The sequence below is a fragment of the Podarcis cretensis genome (genome assembly GCF_951804945.1).
Source record: "Podarcis cretensis genome assembly, chromosome: 4".
NCBI lineage: Eukaryota > Metazoa > Chordata > Lepidosauria > Squamata > Lacertidae > Podarcis > Podarcis cretensis.
The window spans coordinates 54890348-54906367 of record NC_137173.1 but is presented as its reverse complement, the minus strand read 5'-3'; the positions used below and the strand labels follow the sequence as shown (position 1 = coordinate 54906367).

Here is a 16020-nt window from a genome sequence, read left to right as displayed (position 1 = left end):
CATTCGGAAACCAAGGCACAGCTTCCAATTGACTGCAGGAAGCTCCTGCAGCCAATCAGAAGCCACACCGGATGTTCGGGTTCCAAAGAACGTTTGAAAACCGGAATAATCGCTTCCGGGTTTGCGGCGTTTGGGAGACAAAATGTTCAACTCGCAAGGCGTTCGACTTTCGAGGTATGACTGTACATGTAGCTTGAGTGAACCTTAGTGTTCATGTGAAACAGGACTCAGGCTGAAGCCATATACAGATTTACATGAAAACAAGTTGCTTTAAGCTTGCATGATTTCCTTTCACATAAACATGTACAGCATTTCACCACAACAGTTTTAGAATTTGCTCAGTTTGCAAGAACAAAAATAGTCTATCACCCTTACTCTTTTAAAGTTAGTCTAACCATCTACTTCAGACTGCTGCAGACTCCGTTTGCATCTATTGCAAACATTTCCATTAAGATACTTAAATGAAACTAAATACGTCCTGTCCCCCCATGTATGATTTCTCACTCTGACTAGGAATGAATGAAACCAAATTCCAGAGAAAACATGGACAGGAAAGTTAATATGAATGTTCAGCTTTTTATTCCAATCACTGCATCATATTGCTATTCTTAGCAAAAATAAAAGCACTCCAAATGACAAAAACCTTTCACGTATTTTTATTATTGGAACCTCTTTCAAGTTTTTTTAAGGACTCTTAAGTAGAAAGGAAGTGTAACCATCTGTAATGTTTGCATGACATATTAAAACCCCTAAGACTTTTAAATTAACTTTGCCTGTTTTATGTAGAGAAAAGTAGCCGTTTTAGATTCTGAACTTTGTTTTCAAACCAGTTTATATAACTGCCCATTGAAGACTTGCCTTAAAACTCTGACACCTTGTCATCTGCACATAGCTTAAAAAGCTTGGATTTTCTAATTTTGCATTTAATTGGTACAGGAAGATAACATAACATGAAGGAAGGAATGAATGGATGAAGGCAGAATGCATTAGTTTCACAACATTCTGAGGGACTGCATGGAGCAAGTTAGTTTGTGAAGCAGACACCCTTTATTTCAAGCAGCCTTTGTCTGCCAGATACAGACTCCCAGGACAACTTAGTGCGTAAAGGACTACTGAAATAATACACATTTGCAACCAGGTGAGATTTCCACACCCACAGGCTCTAAAGAGCCTACTGCACACTCAACTTTTTGCTTAGAATGCTTAGCGTCCATTTCACATGATGTGGCTTTTGCAAGTATTCTTTGGACAACTCTTGCATTCTGCAAGCAAGGCATTCATTGAAGTTCAGCACATTAGTAGTGGCTTTACATTTTATTTTCATTTTCAGTTAATTCAGAGTTGGAAGTTTCATCAGATTTAAGACGCTTAGGAGGTGGTGGATTTTGCAAGGGGTCTTCAGGTGGTGATGGCCTCTCTGAAATAATTAAGAAAATCATTATTTTTAGGTTTCAGGTTTTCAGAATGTTAAAACTACTGGAACAACAAGACAGTGGGTAAGATTCAACATAGCGTATGTTTGGTGCCCACTTGCACTATGTTGCTTCTCCTTCCTATCCGGAGCGTTTGGGGGACACCTGGTGCAGGTTTGGGGGGGGGGTGAAGCGGGGAGAAGAGAAACATGAAGTCCCATTGTGCACATGGATTTCTGCTGTGCAAGCAGGCACACATTGCTCTTTCACAGTAATATCACACATTCCCCCCAATTTGTGAAAATGGGCAGGGTACATTTACTGTGCCACCCATGCCAACCCCCAGTGCAATCATGAATTGTGGAGGCAATTATAGTTAGAGCAACACTCATTTGACACTTTTTGAAAAGCTATCAGCAGTAAGATATTTTACCATGTTGAACAGTTTCCGTGGAAGCAGTTGTAGAGATGGGATCGGAAGGCGATGAGTCTTGAGTGTCTGCATTTAGAGGGATTAAGGCAACTCTCCTAAAAGCAATTAAATATTTAAAAAATGAGAATGCTTGACATCGACACCCTTACACACATGCAGAGTTTTCCAGACTCAGACTTTCCTCATACTATGTCTCTGTCTTTCTCCGGCTCCTTCCAACCCTCCCTTCCCTTGACTCCATGGCTTGAACTCCGTCCTGTTAAAGAGTCTACACTTAAATCTGCTTACCCATCTCTGCATTTCTTCCTTTGATGTTTCCCTGTGTCTGCTTAAGAGTGTAAGACTCCTGGGATAGGGACTTCTCATACCTGTTCTTTATAAAGCACCATGTACATAGATGGTACTACAAATATAATGAAGTCTGAGCAGAAGCTCCATTGAGGATCTGCAATGCTTCCAGGCACTACATTTGCCAGAATTTCCTTTGTAAGGCTGTTTCATACCTACCCGAAGAGGTTGGTTGCATTACGCTCACCTTGGTGTCTTGCTCCATGCTTGTAAGGTATTAAGGGTAACCCTCCTGGGTTGGTTTGCTTTTGAGCTTGATGGCTGCATAGGTTTCTTCTCTTCCAAAGAGGGCACTGGGGCTTTTCTAACAGCAATAGGTGTTGAGGGCAAGTCTTTGCTGTTTATCGGAGTCTTGCATTGCATAGCTGGGCTGCTTGGATCCATGGTCTTATTAGGAGGAGTGCCATCCACTGGTTTTGGAACTGGGGAGATAACACTGGAAGACTGGCCCTTTTTCATTTTTTTCTCAGCTGTGCTGGGGGTCCCAGCACTTATAGCTGGCTTCTCTTTCAGTGGTATTCCAAGCTCATCTTCTTCAAAAGTCACAAAAGAACAATATCCATCCGTAGAAGAAATAGCAAGAAAGGATCCATCACTAGACCTGGTGTTTGTTTATGGAATTAAAAAGAAGTTTAAGTGCCTCAGTTGCATTTCAGTAAATGTGAACATAAAGCATGTTTGGAGTGTAAATGACTTACATTTGACTTTGTGGAAATAACTTCTTCAGAGGCCCTGCTCTGGCTGCCCCCACCAACATGGAATGGGCAGCTAACAGAGCCTTTTGGGAAGTGGTACCCCTGTTACGGAACAGCCTTACAGTGGGGGTTTGCCCAGCACCCTCTTTGAGGCCTTTTCAGGGACAGATGAAGACTTTCAAATTGAGAACCACTATCCTAAGTCTTACGGTCCACTCCTTAGTTTTGACACCTGCATTTTAATTGTTTTTTGTTTTCAGTTGTTTTATTTTTATCTTGATTATTTTGCATGGTATTTTAAATGCTGTATTTGTTTTATGAACTGCCTAGAGAACTTATGTTATGGATTAGCCATATAAATCTGGCAGATAAAAGAAAAACAAATATGTGAATATAAATGGAGTGTGTGAGCTGCAGCCAGAGTTCACTGATCTCAGCCATAGCAATTTTGGTTATGGCAATGAGACATTTTGGAGCTTCGGGTAATCACAGAGGTTATTGTCGCCAAGGCCCATGCCATAAATGACAAATCCCCAAATGCTACAAGCAGTCTGAAGTCCTGGGTTTGTATGAAAGGAAACAATTACCTATATGGAAAGGAAACAATTTCCTGTTGTGAAAGTTTTGATGGGCCATGCTACTGCTGAACAAAGGAACGGTTTTTGGAACAGTGCCGAAAGTTATTTTAGTGACCATGCCCAGAATGATGAGAAATAGAAGGCTTGCAGTAACATTTAAAATCAAGTTCACCATAGTTCCATAACGACATGACTTACTATACACAGGAAAGTTCAGATGTGTGAAAAAGTAATATTTTCTGTTTTACAGTAACATTCTGCCTTAAATCAATGCTCTGACAAGAATTCATATTTGTTGCTCCTCTGGAAGAAAAATATTTACAAGGTGCTTGGTGGTGCTGAGAATGGAAGCCAAGATTAAAGAATCTTTACTATGTTGTCTTGGTCAGTATATCAAAAATATTCAAGTCAGTTGTGACAAGCAATCACAAGTGTCCTACATACTCTGAAGGAAGGCAGAAGGCCAGGGACTGCAGGCCAGGAAGCACATATGCCATCAACTCCCAGTTGGCATTAATGGACTCTTCAGTCTTCATTTTTTGTGTGTTTTAGTTTTTTAATTGTATATTGCCTTGGGAGTCTTGGCAGAAAGGCATCATATAAATCCAATAAACAAACAAATTACCTACCACGAAATGTCACTAATAGTATGGTAATGTATATTAGATACATAACCAAAAGGAAAGGATTGCTCTGTGTCATAGAAGAGCACAGAATCTTCTGAAGCAACAGCAAAAACCATCCGGTAGAGTAGATTTATCAGACCAGTCTTCTTGGAAGCTTCTTCTGAAATGTGAAGAGAGTTTCAAAATAAATACCATTTGCCATTTCAGACCCTCAGCCTTCCACAACCATATCCTCTCCTGCAATGCAGGATGATGAAAGACATGGGTAGGCAAACTAAGGCCCGGGGGCCCGATTCAGCCCAATCGCCTTCTCAATCCAGCCCGCAGACAGTCTGGGAATCAGTGTGTTTTTACATGAGTAGAATGTGTCCTTTTATTTAAAATGCATCTCTAGGTTATTTGTGGGGCATAGGAATTCGTTCATACCCCCCTATATAGTCCAGCCCCCCACAAAGTCTGAGGGACAGTGGACTGGCTCCCTCCTGAAAAAGTTTGCTGACCCCCTGATGAGAGACATCGAGGACCTCTCTCTTGAATTCTACTGTAGAAATGGAAATTAAGAATGTTGCTTTTTAACAATGCGTTCCGCACATATGTAAGAATATGTACAACACATTCCCAAATGACTGCTACACAGCACTGATAAAATACACATTTAAAGGATGCATGCAGTTAATGTTCCTTGCACTTTCAGAATGGAGCACATGGGTTGGGAGAAAAGCTCTGGCCCCTAGCTGCTCTTATGCATACTTTTGGAAAAGTAATTGTTCAACATTTTCCCTCTCATTTTATGACAGTTGCTAGAAGTGAATAACTTTTCTAACTCTTAAGGTTTTATTTGCAACCAAGGCACTGTTAAGAAAACATTATGTTGCAGTGATATGGACAAGGTGCAAAGGTTCTATCCTCGTGCAATTCAGTTTGAGGAACCTGGTATCTTTTATTAGGACATTCACCTGTTAACAAATACTAAAATGTTATTATCCTGTACAAAAATATTCTAACAGCATGTAAAAAATAAATTGAATCCTTACAAGAATAAGCAAACAGCATTTGTGATGCAATGCAACCCCAAATAACCATTAGAAAGCTAAGATGTTGAACAGCATACCCTTTAATACAGCCAGATTTAATATACTTCAAAATATCTACAATATATTCTCGAAAGGATTTACAATACCTTTGTTAAGTGAAGACCTGAGCTCAAAGTAGATTGGGCAGCAACGAACGGCTAAGGTTGCCTTTCCGGGACAAGGTAAATGAGCTATAGGCCTAATAAGAAGCAGTAGAGGATTTTTTTTTAGGAAATGGCATTTGCCATATGAATTTAAAATATGAATGAATATACATCCAGTAAGACCTTACCTTTTCAGATTTTTTCTGGAAAAAACGTAAGTAGTGTTTGTTACATTTTCTCCTGATTCCACACAGCCTGCTGAGAAAGTTAAAGTAGTGCCATCATGTTAGTTTTGCACATAAGCCTTAAGGCTATTACTTAACTAAAAAATCCCCAAACACTAACATAAACCAAACTTTAGGTTCTCTCCTATTGTTACTAAGCTTTCCAACAACTCACAGTGTGACTTCAACCTACAGGAATGCAGTTAGGGGCTCAGTATTAATGCCAAATGTGTGTTGCATATCATCAACTTGTAATCAATTTGCATTTTTTCTTTGGCTGCAAACGTACATGGTCTGTCTCCCCAAGTTTCTAGGAAGTACAGTGTACATTTTGCAGTATTCATTTTCTGTTTACAGCCCACATTTCTGATGCAAAATCAGTAATAGGACAGTACATACTTGCACACAGACTTGTATGCAAACAGTATTAAATATGTGGGATATGTTAGTTAAATGTGGGTCACTAATGAGGCTGATTTCAGAGTGTTATTTGTATTGGCATCATAAAGGGGGTACGGACTAATTTTGGACATGGTACTCTCATCACAATACTGCAAAATTAGGAATGCCTCAAGTCAAATGAAACTGTCATCTTATAGAGGGCAATCTTGCAAAAATATTTGAAAAAATACAAGCAGCTTGTTTCGAAATGTTAGAAATGGTGCATAAGATGGAAAAAGGAATGCAAACGATGAAAGCTGCAGTGAGACTTGCTTCTGAACAAATAGTCACTTTCATTTTATACTAGATTTCTGTAAACATTAAACTCAAGTGTTTCATAACAAAGGCATAATAAATACAAACACACCACTACATTGTTATCTATAGCATCGTCCTATCAAAGATAATTGATATCAGCTTCATAACAGATACATAATAAAAAGCAGCTCAATATCTAAATAGCTCTATTACTCTTTTCCTATTGGTAAGACACATCATTTAGGACAGGCACTCCCAAACTTGGCCCTCCAGCTGTTTTGGACCACAACTCTCGTCATTTAGGATTTAGGAGGAAGAAATGGCAGAACGAGCCATTTGCTCAGTCTCAGGTTTTGAACTGACAAAAGTTCTCTCTTCTGGTATGGCAGTCAAAACAGCACCAAACACGGTTAGCATCAGGCTGCAAGTGCAGAAACGTACAGTGTAATTCTGTCTATGTCTACTTGGAAGTAAGTCCCATTAAGTTTAACTGGGCATACTCCAAGGTAAGTGGGTATAGAATCACAGTGTTAATTTGGTGATCGACTCTGTGAGGGAATGAATGCAAGCAACGTGGATGCAGATATATTTTGCTAGAAAAGCTTTAATGAGAAACACTACTGAGATTTGATCTCCTTGGCTCACTTAAAATAAAAAAGACTAGCTTTTTGCACCAACAATTTAAAGTGTATTGGTTTTACATGTCCAACGGAAAGACCAAAAACAAACAAAAAACAAAAAACAAAAACCCAATGTCAGAAGCGTAATTATATTGGTTTTCCCAACATGATTCAAATGGGATAGGATTTCCAGTCTGGCAAGCGGTAAATGAAGACTTAAACAGTAGGGGAATGTGGCACTGGTACAAACATATGGCAGATTGTAATATGGATACATGAAGAAAGAAGGGAAAACATGCAGCTGCACATACTGAATTACTTTTCTTTTAGTTCATTCCTAGTGTTTTCAAGGCAGAAATATTTTATTGGGTTGAAAAGCCTGCCACCATTTTTGGTTTATTATTTTTATAGGGGGTATTTGATTTAAATCCATTTATTTCAACTGATCTATTCCAAGTGTGACTAATGCTGGCTATCATCTTTATTTATTATTATTTTATTTATACCGTAATGGAAATATTACAAAATTCCTGGAGGAGAGAGAAGGCACGTGTTTGGTAATAAATTCTAATACACACGAGCGGTTTTTCACCAAATGCTGAAAACACCACACGCCATTCTTTGCTGCAGGGCTGGATGAAGGAAATGAAATATCTGCACTTACCAGGAACAAGGAGCAGAGAGCCATCAGGTGTAAAAGTGAGCCTCCGAAAGAATGACTTCATGCTGTCATCATGAAACATTCGATAGCTTTTTACCTGAAGAATTTGACAACAATTAAACTTTGCGCCTCTGAAATTGAATTGCTTCCAAGGCACGTTTCCCATTTTTCTCAATGGAATTTGCCGATAGCCCTTTGATCCTTGGTTTTTGGATGATTTGGAAGTCAAACAGTTTTCCAGAACAGATTATGTTCGAAAACCGAGGTTCCACTGTACATCCATTCAGTTCTTACAGATGTATCCAACAGTCACACTGAACCACTTCACAGAGTTCAAGGGATTGTGATTCTATAAATACTCCCATGTGCCTTGGAACTATAATGGTGAAAATGAAGTCCACTTTATTTGCATAGCCATAGAAAACTAACTAGGCCTTACTTTTACGTAATCCTGGATTCATTTATTAGTAAGCGCTGCTTCACACATTACAGTTTTCCAACATGAGGCTATCCTTGTGTAGAAAGTGGTTTACCACAATGTGAGAAGTGTTGGTGCAAAAGGCTTTTCATGGTACAAGTACAGTGGTACCTCGGGTTACATACACTTCGGGTTACAGACGCTTCAGGTTACAGACTCTGCTAACCCAGAAATAGTGCTTCAGGTTAAGAACTTTGCTTCAGGATGAGAACAGAAATTGCGCGGTGGCAGCAGGAGGCCCCATTAGCTAAAGTGGTGCTTCAGGTTAGGAACAGTTTCAGGTTAAGAACAGACCTCCGGAACAAATGAAGTACTTAACCCGAGGTACCACTGTATATTGATATTCTCTCTCTTTAGGTTTGAAGCAACCCTGAATGAAAGATGTACCATAGATTTTCCTTCATTAAAAAATACCTGTCCTGCACCTTGCTTTGAGTAATGCTTTGGGGTGGGGAGGAATGAGGGAGCAATAGTTGGATGGGTCAGAATAAGAAAGGAAGTGCAACAGAAATAGTTCATATTTGCAGCATGCAAAGAGGAATAGGATCCTCACTTCCTCTCCCTTTCCAGTTTGCAGGGGGAGAGAAGGTTGAAGAAAACGGAATGAAGCACAGACAGACAGAATTTACCCTGTTGATCTGGTATTTGTATTTCCAGTGATAAGATAATGTTTATACCAATAACTTATTTACAGGTTGTAAACCACTTTGAGGTTTTCTGCAATCAAGTGGCATATAAATTTTAGGAAGTAATAAAATAAAAATAAATAATAACTTCTTTAGACGTGTAACCAGAGAGAAGATTCCCTCAACCCACCAAGAATTATGTTTTGAAACATCAGTTGTTTAAAAAAACAAAAAAATTCTGACCTCTCCTTCAGATCCTCTGCCCGACGGCATTTTGGTAACATTAAATGCCACTCTCTTAGTCTGCGTATTATATACTCTCAAAACCCTACATAAAAAGGAAAGCTGTTAATTACAAACAAAACACCCACCCTCTTTTATGTTCTGTATGATTAATATATATATATATGTTAAAGGGTAGCAAGAAGAAGACACTATAGCACTGGTCTTATTCTGAACAGTGGAAACAAGGCGATCCTACAGGACTAAGGGAAATAGGCATTTTAAAGCAACCAAATTCATTCCATTCAGGAAAGCTAGCATTTAAATAATGAACTATTCTAAACACTATAGGAAACAAAATATAAAAAGTAAAAGACAGCAATGGAAATTTCTCTTCCCCAGCATTAATGACTTACCTATCACAACTAAGAGTTGCAATATACTGTCCTGCAGGGTCCCAGGTTACTCCTTGAACGTAACTTTTGTGTTCATTAAAAATAGAAACCTTTTGCCCTGGAAGTAATATTAACAGTGAATTGTTTTTTAAATGAGATGTCATATGATAACTAATGCAGAAATAATTTGGATCAATCATTCTCTTTGGTGTGGCTTGTACACAATGCTGAACCATTGTTTTACATGGAGGAGCTTCCATGAGCCCAAATGAAGTAGAAACTCAAAATTATGGCTACCTCTGAAATATTGTTTGCTTGGAAAACTGACACACACACAAATCAGAATAGACACTGATCTAATTTTAAAAGACTTTTAATAGGCCGTATTCCTTCCTCATAACAAGGCATTCCACCTACAAATCTGTTTGAACCCCACAGTTTTACAAAAACAGCATTATTTTCTATCCAGTAGACAACTACCATAGTCATTATTTATCAACATGCTTAATCTTTATTGTGCTTATCCTAAAAGCCAACCTTCAAGTAGACAACCCTAAAGTAGTGTGAGACCATAGACCTGTTGAAGGCCACAGAGAATACAATAGCGCTGGATTACCTTAATAATGAATCAAACCATTCTTTTCATACCGGACAGGAATGTTAATAGCAGTTTGCCAAGATTTTCAGAGCATATTTCCCAGGTAAAGGTAAAGGGACCCCTGACCGTTAGGTCCAGTCGTGAATGACTCTGGGGTTGCAGCGCTCATCTCACTTTACTGGCCAACAGAGCCAGCATACAGCTTCCGGGTCATGTGGCCAGCATGACTAAGCCGCTTCTGGTGAACCAGAGCAGCACACAGAAAGGCAGTTTACCTTCCTGCCGGAGCAGTACCTATTTATCTACTTGCACTTTGACGTGCTTTCGAACTGCTAGGTTGGCAGGAGCAGGGACTGAGCAACGGGAGCTCACCCCGTTGCGGGGATTCGAACCGCCGACCTTCTGATCGGCAAGCCCTAGGCTCTGTGGTTTAGACCACAGCGCCACCCGCGTCCCAGGTACAGCAGTCCTAAAGTCTAAAAATCTGGGAAAAATTCGAGAAGAAAGGATAGGTTTACATAAAAACAAAATCATAGCAATTACCTTTACTGACATCCCACATTATAGCTGTGTTGTCAACTGATGCAGATGCCATGAAGTTTCCATCAGGGGTCCAGCAAATATCATACACATCTTCCAAATGACCTCTGGAATTAAGCACATACACAGAGGGCAACGAAGTTATGGGCAACATACGCTCACTTTTCTTTTACCCCCATATTGCATGGAGGGTGACATAAAATGATGCATGTCCCATTTCCCATCTTCTCCCAGCATTGCACTTCACAGCACCAAACTCTGTTCAGGAGGGTCCACCGACCCTCAGTGTGTGAGAGACAGAGGGAGGAGCAGAAGAGCAAGCAGAAGTGAAGAAACAGACACAGAAACTGGTAATCTTAATACATCTCTATCATCTATCTCTTTCATTCATTCATTTTCCATAAACTTACCAAACAGTTATGAATTAGAAACACAGAAAAGAAAAAAACTATATAAGATACAAGTATGCTGACTCCATGCATTTTTTTATTTTTGGGTTACTTTTTGGAATCTAGAAAGTCCTGAAGATAAACCACAAAGCTATAACTCCTAAAAAATAATGGTTGCAGCTATAATAAACTATTTTTTAAAAAATGATGTGTGATATCGCCAGCAGCTGCTATTAAAACTGAATAGATCACTCAGTGAAACTTAACCAAATGCAACAAATCTTACCTTAAAGTTTTAATTACTGTCCAGTTCTCCTTGTTTAGTTGGTTATCATCATCACCATCCTGAAATACTGTTGGCTCTTGCTCTTTGTTATCATTCAACTTCCACAACAAAATCGCAGCATCTGTGAAAATTAACCTCAATGAGAACGTTTTTCACAACTTCATTCTCCCTGTCATTTTATCACGACAGTGCAGTATTATATAGTACACACTAGTAGCCGTGATTAGGCTGCAAACCTGGGAGTAAGCTCCAATGAACACAACAGGGGTTACTTCTGAGTAGATATGCTTGGATTTCACTGGACAATATACAAAACATTTGTTTTTGTGTTCATTAATTAATTATCAGGTCTTCACCCTACCTGTCCTCCCAAAGAAGCCTAAGGTGGCAAGCATCAAAGTGGTAGAACAAGGTTATTAAATTTTTAAAAATGTATTCAAAACATTTAAAAACATCTGAAAATGTACAAAAGCATAAGAACATTTTTACCCTAAGTAGCAGAGCTAAAAAAAAAATTATAGCCAAATATTTTTGTGCTTCTGGACTAGGTGTTTGGTCTAAGACTGGGTAAACTGCCATTTCACACGAGTGAGTCAACTTATTATTGTTTTTTTTTTTCTTTTCATTTCAGTGAAGTAGTTTTGAGGATTTCAGTGTAATAATCACTGTGTTTCACCTGCCCAGTCTTCAAAACATTTTACATGATAGATGATTATATTTTTGGAAAAACTATGCACAACATTGTCAAAAAGGTTATAAATAATGTGGACAGCCTAAAATCTGACGAAAGTCATTTAAAAACTGAGCAAGATTTTTTCCAAGCTATACTGGAACAGATAAAAAACATACAAGAATGTTTAAGAGGAGGTTGTGAATATTACTTTAGTTTATTGGTGCGTGTAGTGTTGTATTGTTGAACGAGGACCTGGGAGACCAGGGTTCAAACCCCCTTAAGTCAGTCATCGTCTCTTAGCCTAACCTACTTCACAGGGTAGTTGTGAGGATAAAATGGGGAGAGAACTATGAACACCAGCTTGAGCTCCTTGGAAGAAAGGTGGGATACAAACGTAATAAGACTTTTAAAAATTTCAACCATGTAAAGGATATAATTTGTATTATTGTAATATCCATTCTGCCTATATGATTCAGTACATTTGTTCTGTTAATGAAAACAGTATTTTTTCTTTTTCTTTTTAAAAAATGTCTAAGGTTCAGATATCCACTTATCCATCTAATTTTGTGTTAATAGGTTAACTAAGATGCTATTGTATGTGGTCCTTTGTAACGGAATATATAGTATTAAATTAGATACATTATATTATTACAAATTACAAAATAATCCTTTAAATGGGAAGAGTTCAGTATTGATTTAATACATACCATCGCCACCAGATGCTAGAATCTCACCATTGGGAGCAAAACGCACAACATTCACAGCTTTGGTATGGCGAGCTAAATTGGACAAGAATTCCACAATTGCTTTCCCATCTGGTCCTTTTTCTACTTTCCATATCTAGTTTTAAAATATTATAGCCAGAGACAGTAAACAAGCATATCCCAAAACCTCATGAAATTTCATGTGCATGAATTTCACTGATTTTGGGAGACATACATACTCATCATAAAAGAGCATAAATGTCAAGATAACTAAAAAGATACTAACTTTTGACAACTCATTTTATAATACAAACAGTCCTCTTTCAAACCCAAACCTCATATATAATGTCCATTGACACATTTATAGTGATCTCATATAATTTAGCTACAATTATTTTCATACCTGTAAAATTAAACACAACATACTACAAATAAGCTTTATAATATTTATTTTTCATTCATTCATTCATTCATTCATTTTCCATACCACCCTTCATCCAAAGATCACAGGACAGTTTACAATATAAAAACACAAAAATACATACCATAATAACAAACAAAAACAATACTCTCTCTCTCCTCCCCCATTTCAAAGGCCATAGATTGTTTAATTAGCCAATTTAGTTACTCAAAAAGATTTGTCGGACAGCACAATAAGGATGCAATGGAGGCCGCAAAGTGTGGCTTCCTTGCCGCCTTCATGGCTACTACTTAGGCTCATTGATGAGCCCTCACCATCTCCTCTCCCTCAATTAAAACAAACAACAACAAAAATCCCACACAAATTTAAAAAAATTAAAACAGTTAAAACAACTGTAGCATTAGCCCTGTCTCTGCGTTGTAGCCAGGAGATGTAGATCAAGATTTGTTTACAGAAATAAGGAGCTACTCTTGCTGTCTGCCCCCTACAAACATAAATGTTTCTCTTGTTACATTTGTACAAATATAGCAGATTTAGCAGTATCCCACAGATTAATGTTTGTGACTCACACGAACAGCAGTGTCCACTCCAGCAGAAGCCAATCTATTGATTTTTCCATCAGTGCCATGTTGAAAGTCTAAGCTGTACACTGGTTCTTTATTGTGCCATGCAATTTCACAAGTGAATACTTTCATCCTTTTTAAAGTAAACACAGACATTTTGACTTTCACAGCAATGAAACTCAAAAGTGATGCACTGTTCCATGTGATAATGAACTGAGCAGTTTTCACAGGCATCGGAATACAATTTTTCAGTAGTAATATATTATCTTATATTACATTGTTTAATTCAGTTGTAAGTTATTGTAGCACGTTGCACAAGATGCATTTTTAAAAATACAGTGATTATAGACAAGGATTGTCACTCCAGTTCTTTCCTTCCCATATGTATATATACTATTAAGGCAGCTCTCCCCAGGGAGGCTCACCTGTTACACACCTTTAGGTGCTAGGCAAAATCATTCCTCTTCGCCCAGGCCTTTGGCTAATTGAACAAACACTGGCCTTTTAAACTGGAGGTGGGGTGGGTGGGTGGCATTGGTTTTGCTTGTTCCTGTGCTTGTTATGTATCACTGTGTTTTTATATTGTAAACTGCTCTCTGATGCCCTTTAGTATAGAAATTTAAATAATAATAATAGCTGGAAAAGTAAAGAAAAAGTAGTGGGACAAAGAAAATAACTACTTCCCATGGAGCTTTACTGATGAGCACCAAAACAAGTTATTTGTTTCCAAAGGCGTTCAGTTTGTGGGTGTTTGTTAACAAGAGCACTCCTTACTGCTAATGGGTTAAGCATCAAAGCTCCTTTTGTGAGAGTGGAGATTAATATAATATTAATAATAATGCCAGCACTTTCCCAATGATGTACTTCAAAGCACATCGCAATCATCATCTGGTCTCAATACATTCTAATCCTGGAAGGCAGGCAAGTGTATGTCTCATAGACAGTTGCTGCGGGCGGCAGGGCTGGTTAATGGCACACAGCCTTGCTAGAACTGCCTCACCTTCTAATGGCTGGGCTGATTTCAGCCCATTCTCTTAACCTCCACACTAGCCCGTCCTGGACCACATAACTCAATGGCATCCACCTCCCCCTGCAGTGTAGGCACCCTCCCCTGACCCATAACGCCAGGTGACGTTGCATCACCTGCGCAGACACCAGTGGCGTAGCGTGGGTTGTCAGCACCCGGGGCAAGGCAAGTAATTTGCGCCCCCTAACCCTAACCCCCAGATGTTGCGCCCGGTGCGGCCGGCCCCCCCTGCACCCCCCACGCTACGCCACTGGCAGACACCTTGACATGCACGCCCGTGTTTATGATAGACCGCAGGGAAGGCGGTGAGCATCACTCAAGGGACCTGGAGGACCCTAGTTATCGCCCTACACGCCAAACGCCTTTGCTTCCGTAGAAACTCTCGGCGGGGGGAGGAAGGCAGAAGGAGAGAGGGGCCCCGCTGCCCGTTTCCGTACAGCTTCCACCCAAGAGTCTCCCCTCCCCCTCCTTCGCCTGGCTCTTTCCCCACGTACCTGCAAGAAGGACCGGGAGAGCCACCCCGGACTGCGCGGGCAGAAAGTTCGCCAGAAACTCAAACCCCGGTTCCCGGTTCCCGCGCTCGCGCCTGCGCAGTCGAGGCTCCCGAGGTTCTGGAGGAGGAGCCGGGAAAAAAAAGGCGCCACCTCTGAGGAAAGCGCCGCCCCCGCTTCTCCCGTACTGCTCCTTTCCTTGCTTGCTCCCCGCCGGTTGTTTCTTGTTCCCTTTTGGCAGGGGCTTTGCAGGATTGCAAGAGGCGCTTTGCTCTCATTTAAAGTGCTCATTTAAATTTAAAGTCTCATTTAAGGTGTGCATGCACAGGAAAGCTCATACCAATAACAAACTTAGTTGGTCTCCAAGGTGCTGCTGGAAGGAATTTTTAAATTTTGTTTCTACTACGGCAGACCAACACGGCTACCTACCTGTAACTTAAAGTGCTGCTGTGATCGGCAAAAGGGTTCCTTTGAGCGACAGTCGCTCTCTAAAAAGATAGGGTGAAACATAGGTCGCAAGGCGAGTTAACTATGCGCTGCGTCTCCATGTCCGCTTAAGACAACTAGAAGAGATCCTAAAAATCTTTACATCTTTCAAAGCTTAAGTCTGGCGAAAGCTGCAATGCTTTTAGACGGGGCAATTGGAATAATATCTATTATTTATTATTTATGTAACCCCCCAACATGTATTTTCTATAGTTTTTAACCTCTTGTCTTCAGTTCGTTTTATTTTTATTGCTATGGCTAGTGGCTGAGGCAAATAAAGATTTTTCTGATTGTCTGGCAATGGGCGTGGCCAAGGGGAGAGGGAGTTGCAGCTGCCCCCCCATCAATAAAAATAAACAAGAATACATAGCTAAGGTTCTGCCCCCCATAACAAAAGGCCTGCCCCCCCCCCAAAAAAAAATCCTGGCTAAGCCCATGAGTCTGGCCACCAACATTTCAAGGATCTCACAATGCTTATCCCTACCTACTATTAGCCCAAGCTAGAGTGGTGCATGCTCTGGTTATCTCCCGCTTGGACTACTGCAATGCACTCTACGTGGGGCTACCTTTGAAGGTGACCCGGAAACTACAACTAATCCAGAACGCAGCAGCCAGACTGGTGACAGGGAGTGGCCACCGAGACCATAT

At 39.9% G+C, this 16020-nt stretch overlaps 1 protein-coding gene across 3 annotated transcripts; it reads right to left on the bottom strand.

Moving 5' to 3' along the window:
• Positions 1 to 556: 556 nt before the first annotated feature.
• On the bottom strand, positions 557 to 15016 carry CHAF1B (chromatin assembly factor 1 subunit B). 3 transcript variants are annotated; one of them, XM_079974906.1, is made up of 14 exons: positions 14890 to 15016; positions 13375 to 13501; positions 12388 to 12520; positions 11008 to 11128; positions 10336 to 10439; positions 9216 to 9312; positions 8821 to 8905; positions 7477 to 7570; positions 5458 to 5527; positions 5273 to 5364; positions 4096 to 4252; positions 2381 to 2794; positions 1846 to 1940; positions 557 to 1417 (listed from the first exon to the last, which is right to left on the bottom strand). In XM_079974906.1, the coding sequence occupies exons 2-14, from the start codon at positions 13498 to 13500 to the stop codon at positions 1308 to 1310; spliced, it is 1698 nt and encodes a 565-aa protein (XP_079831032.1). In that variant the 5' UTR covers position 13501; positions 14890 to 15016; the 3' UTR covers positions 557 to 1307. The 3 variants fall into 3 exon arrangements, with proteins under 3 accessions (XP_079831032.1, XP_079831034.1, XP_079831033.1); XM_079974908.1 differs by having other exon boundaries at positions 4096 to 4249; XM_079974907.1 differs by lacking the exon at positions 14890 to 15016 and adding an exon at positions 13805 to 13975.
• Between the last annotated feature and the right edge of the window lie 1004 nt (positions 15017 to 16020).

Coding starts and splice junctions, on each gene's coding strand:
- CHAF1B (XM_079974906.1), bottom strand. CDS start 13,500: ATGAAAGTATTCACTTGTGAAATTGCATGGCACAATAAAGAACCAGTG. Junction 9,313..10,335: donor AATGTGGGATGTCAGTAAAG/GTAATTGCTATG, acceptor TATTACTTCCAG/GGCAAAAGGTTTCTATTTTT. Junction 1,418..1,845: donor CACGGAAACTGTTCAACATG/GTAAAATATCTT, acceptor TAATTATTTCAG/AGAGGCCATCACCACCTGAA.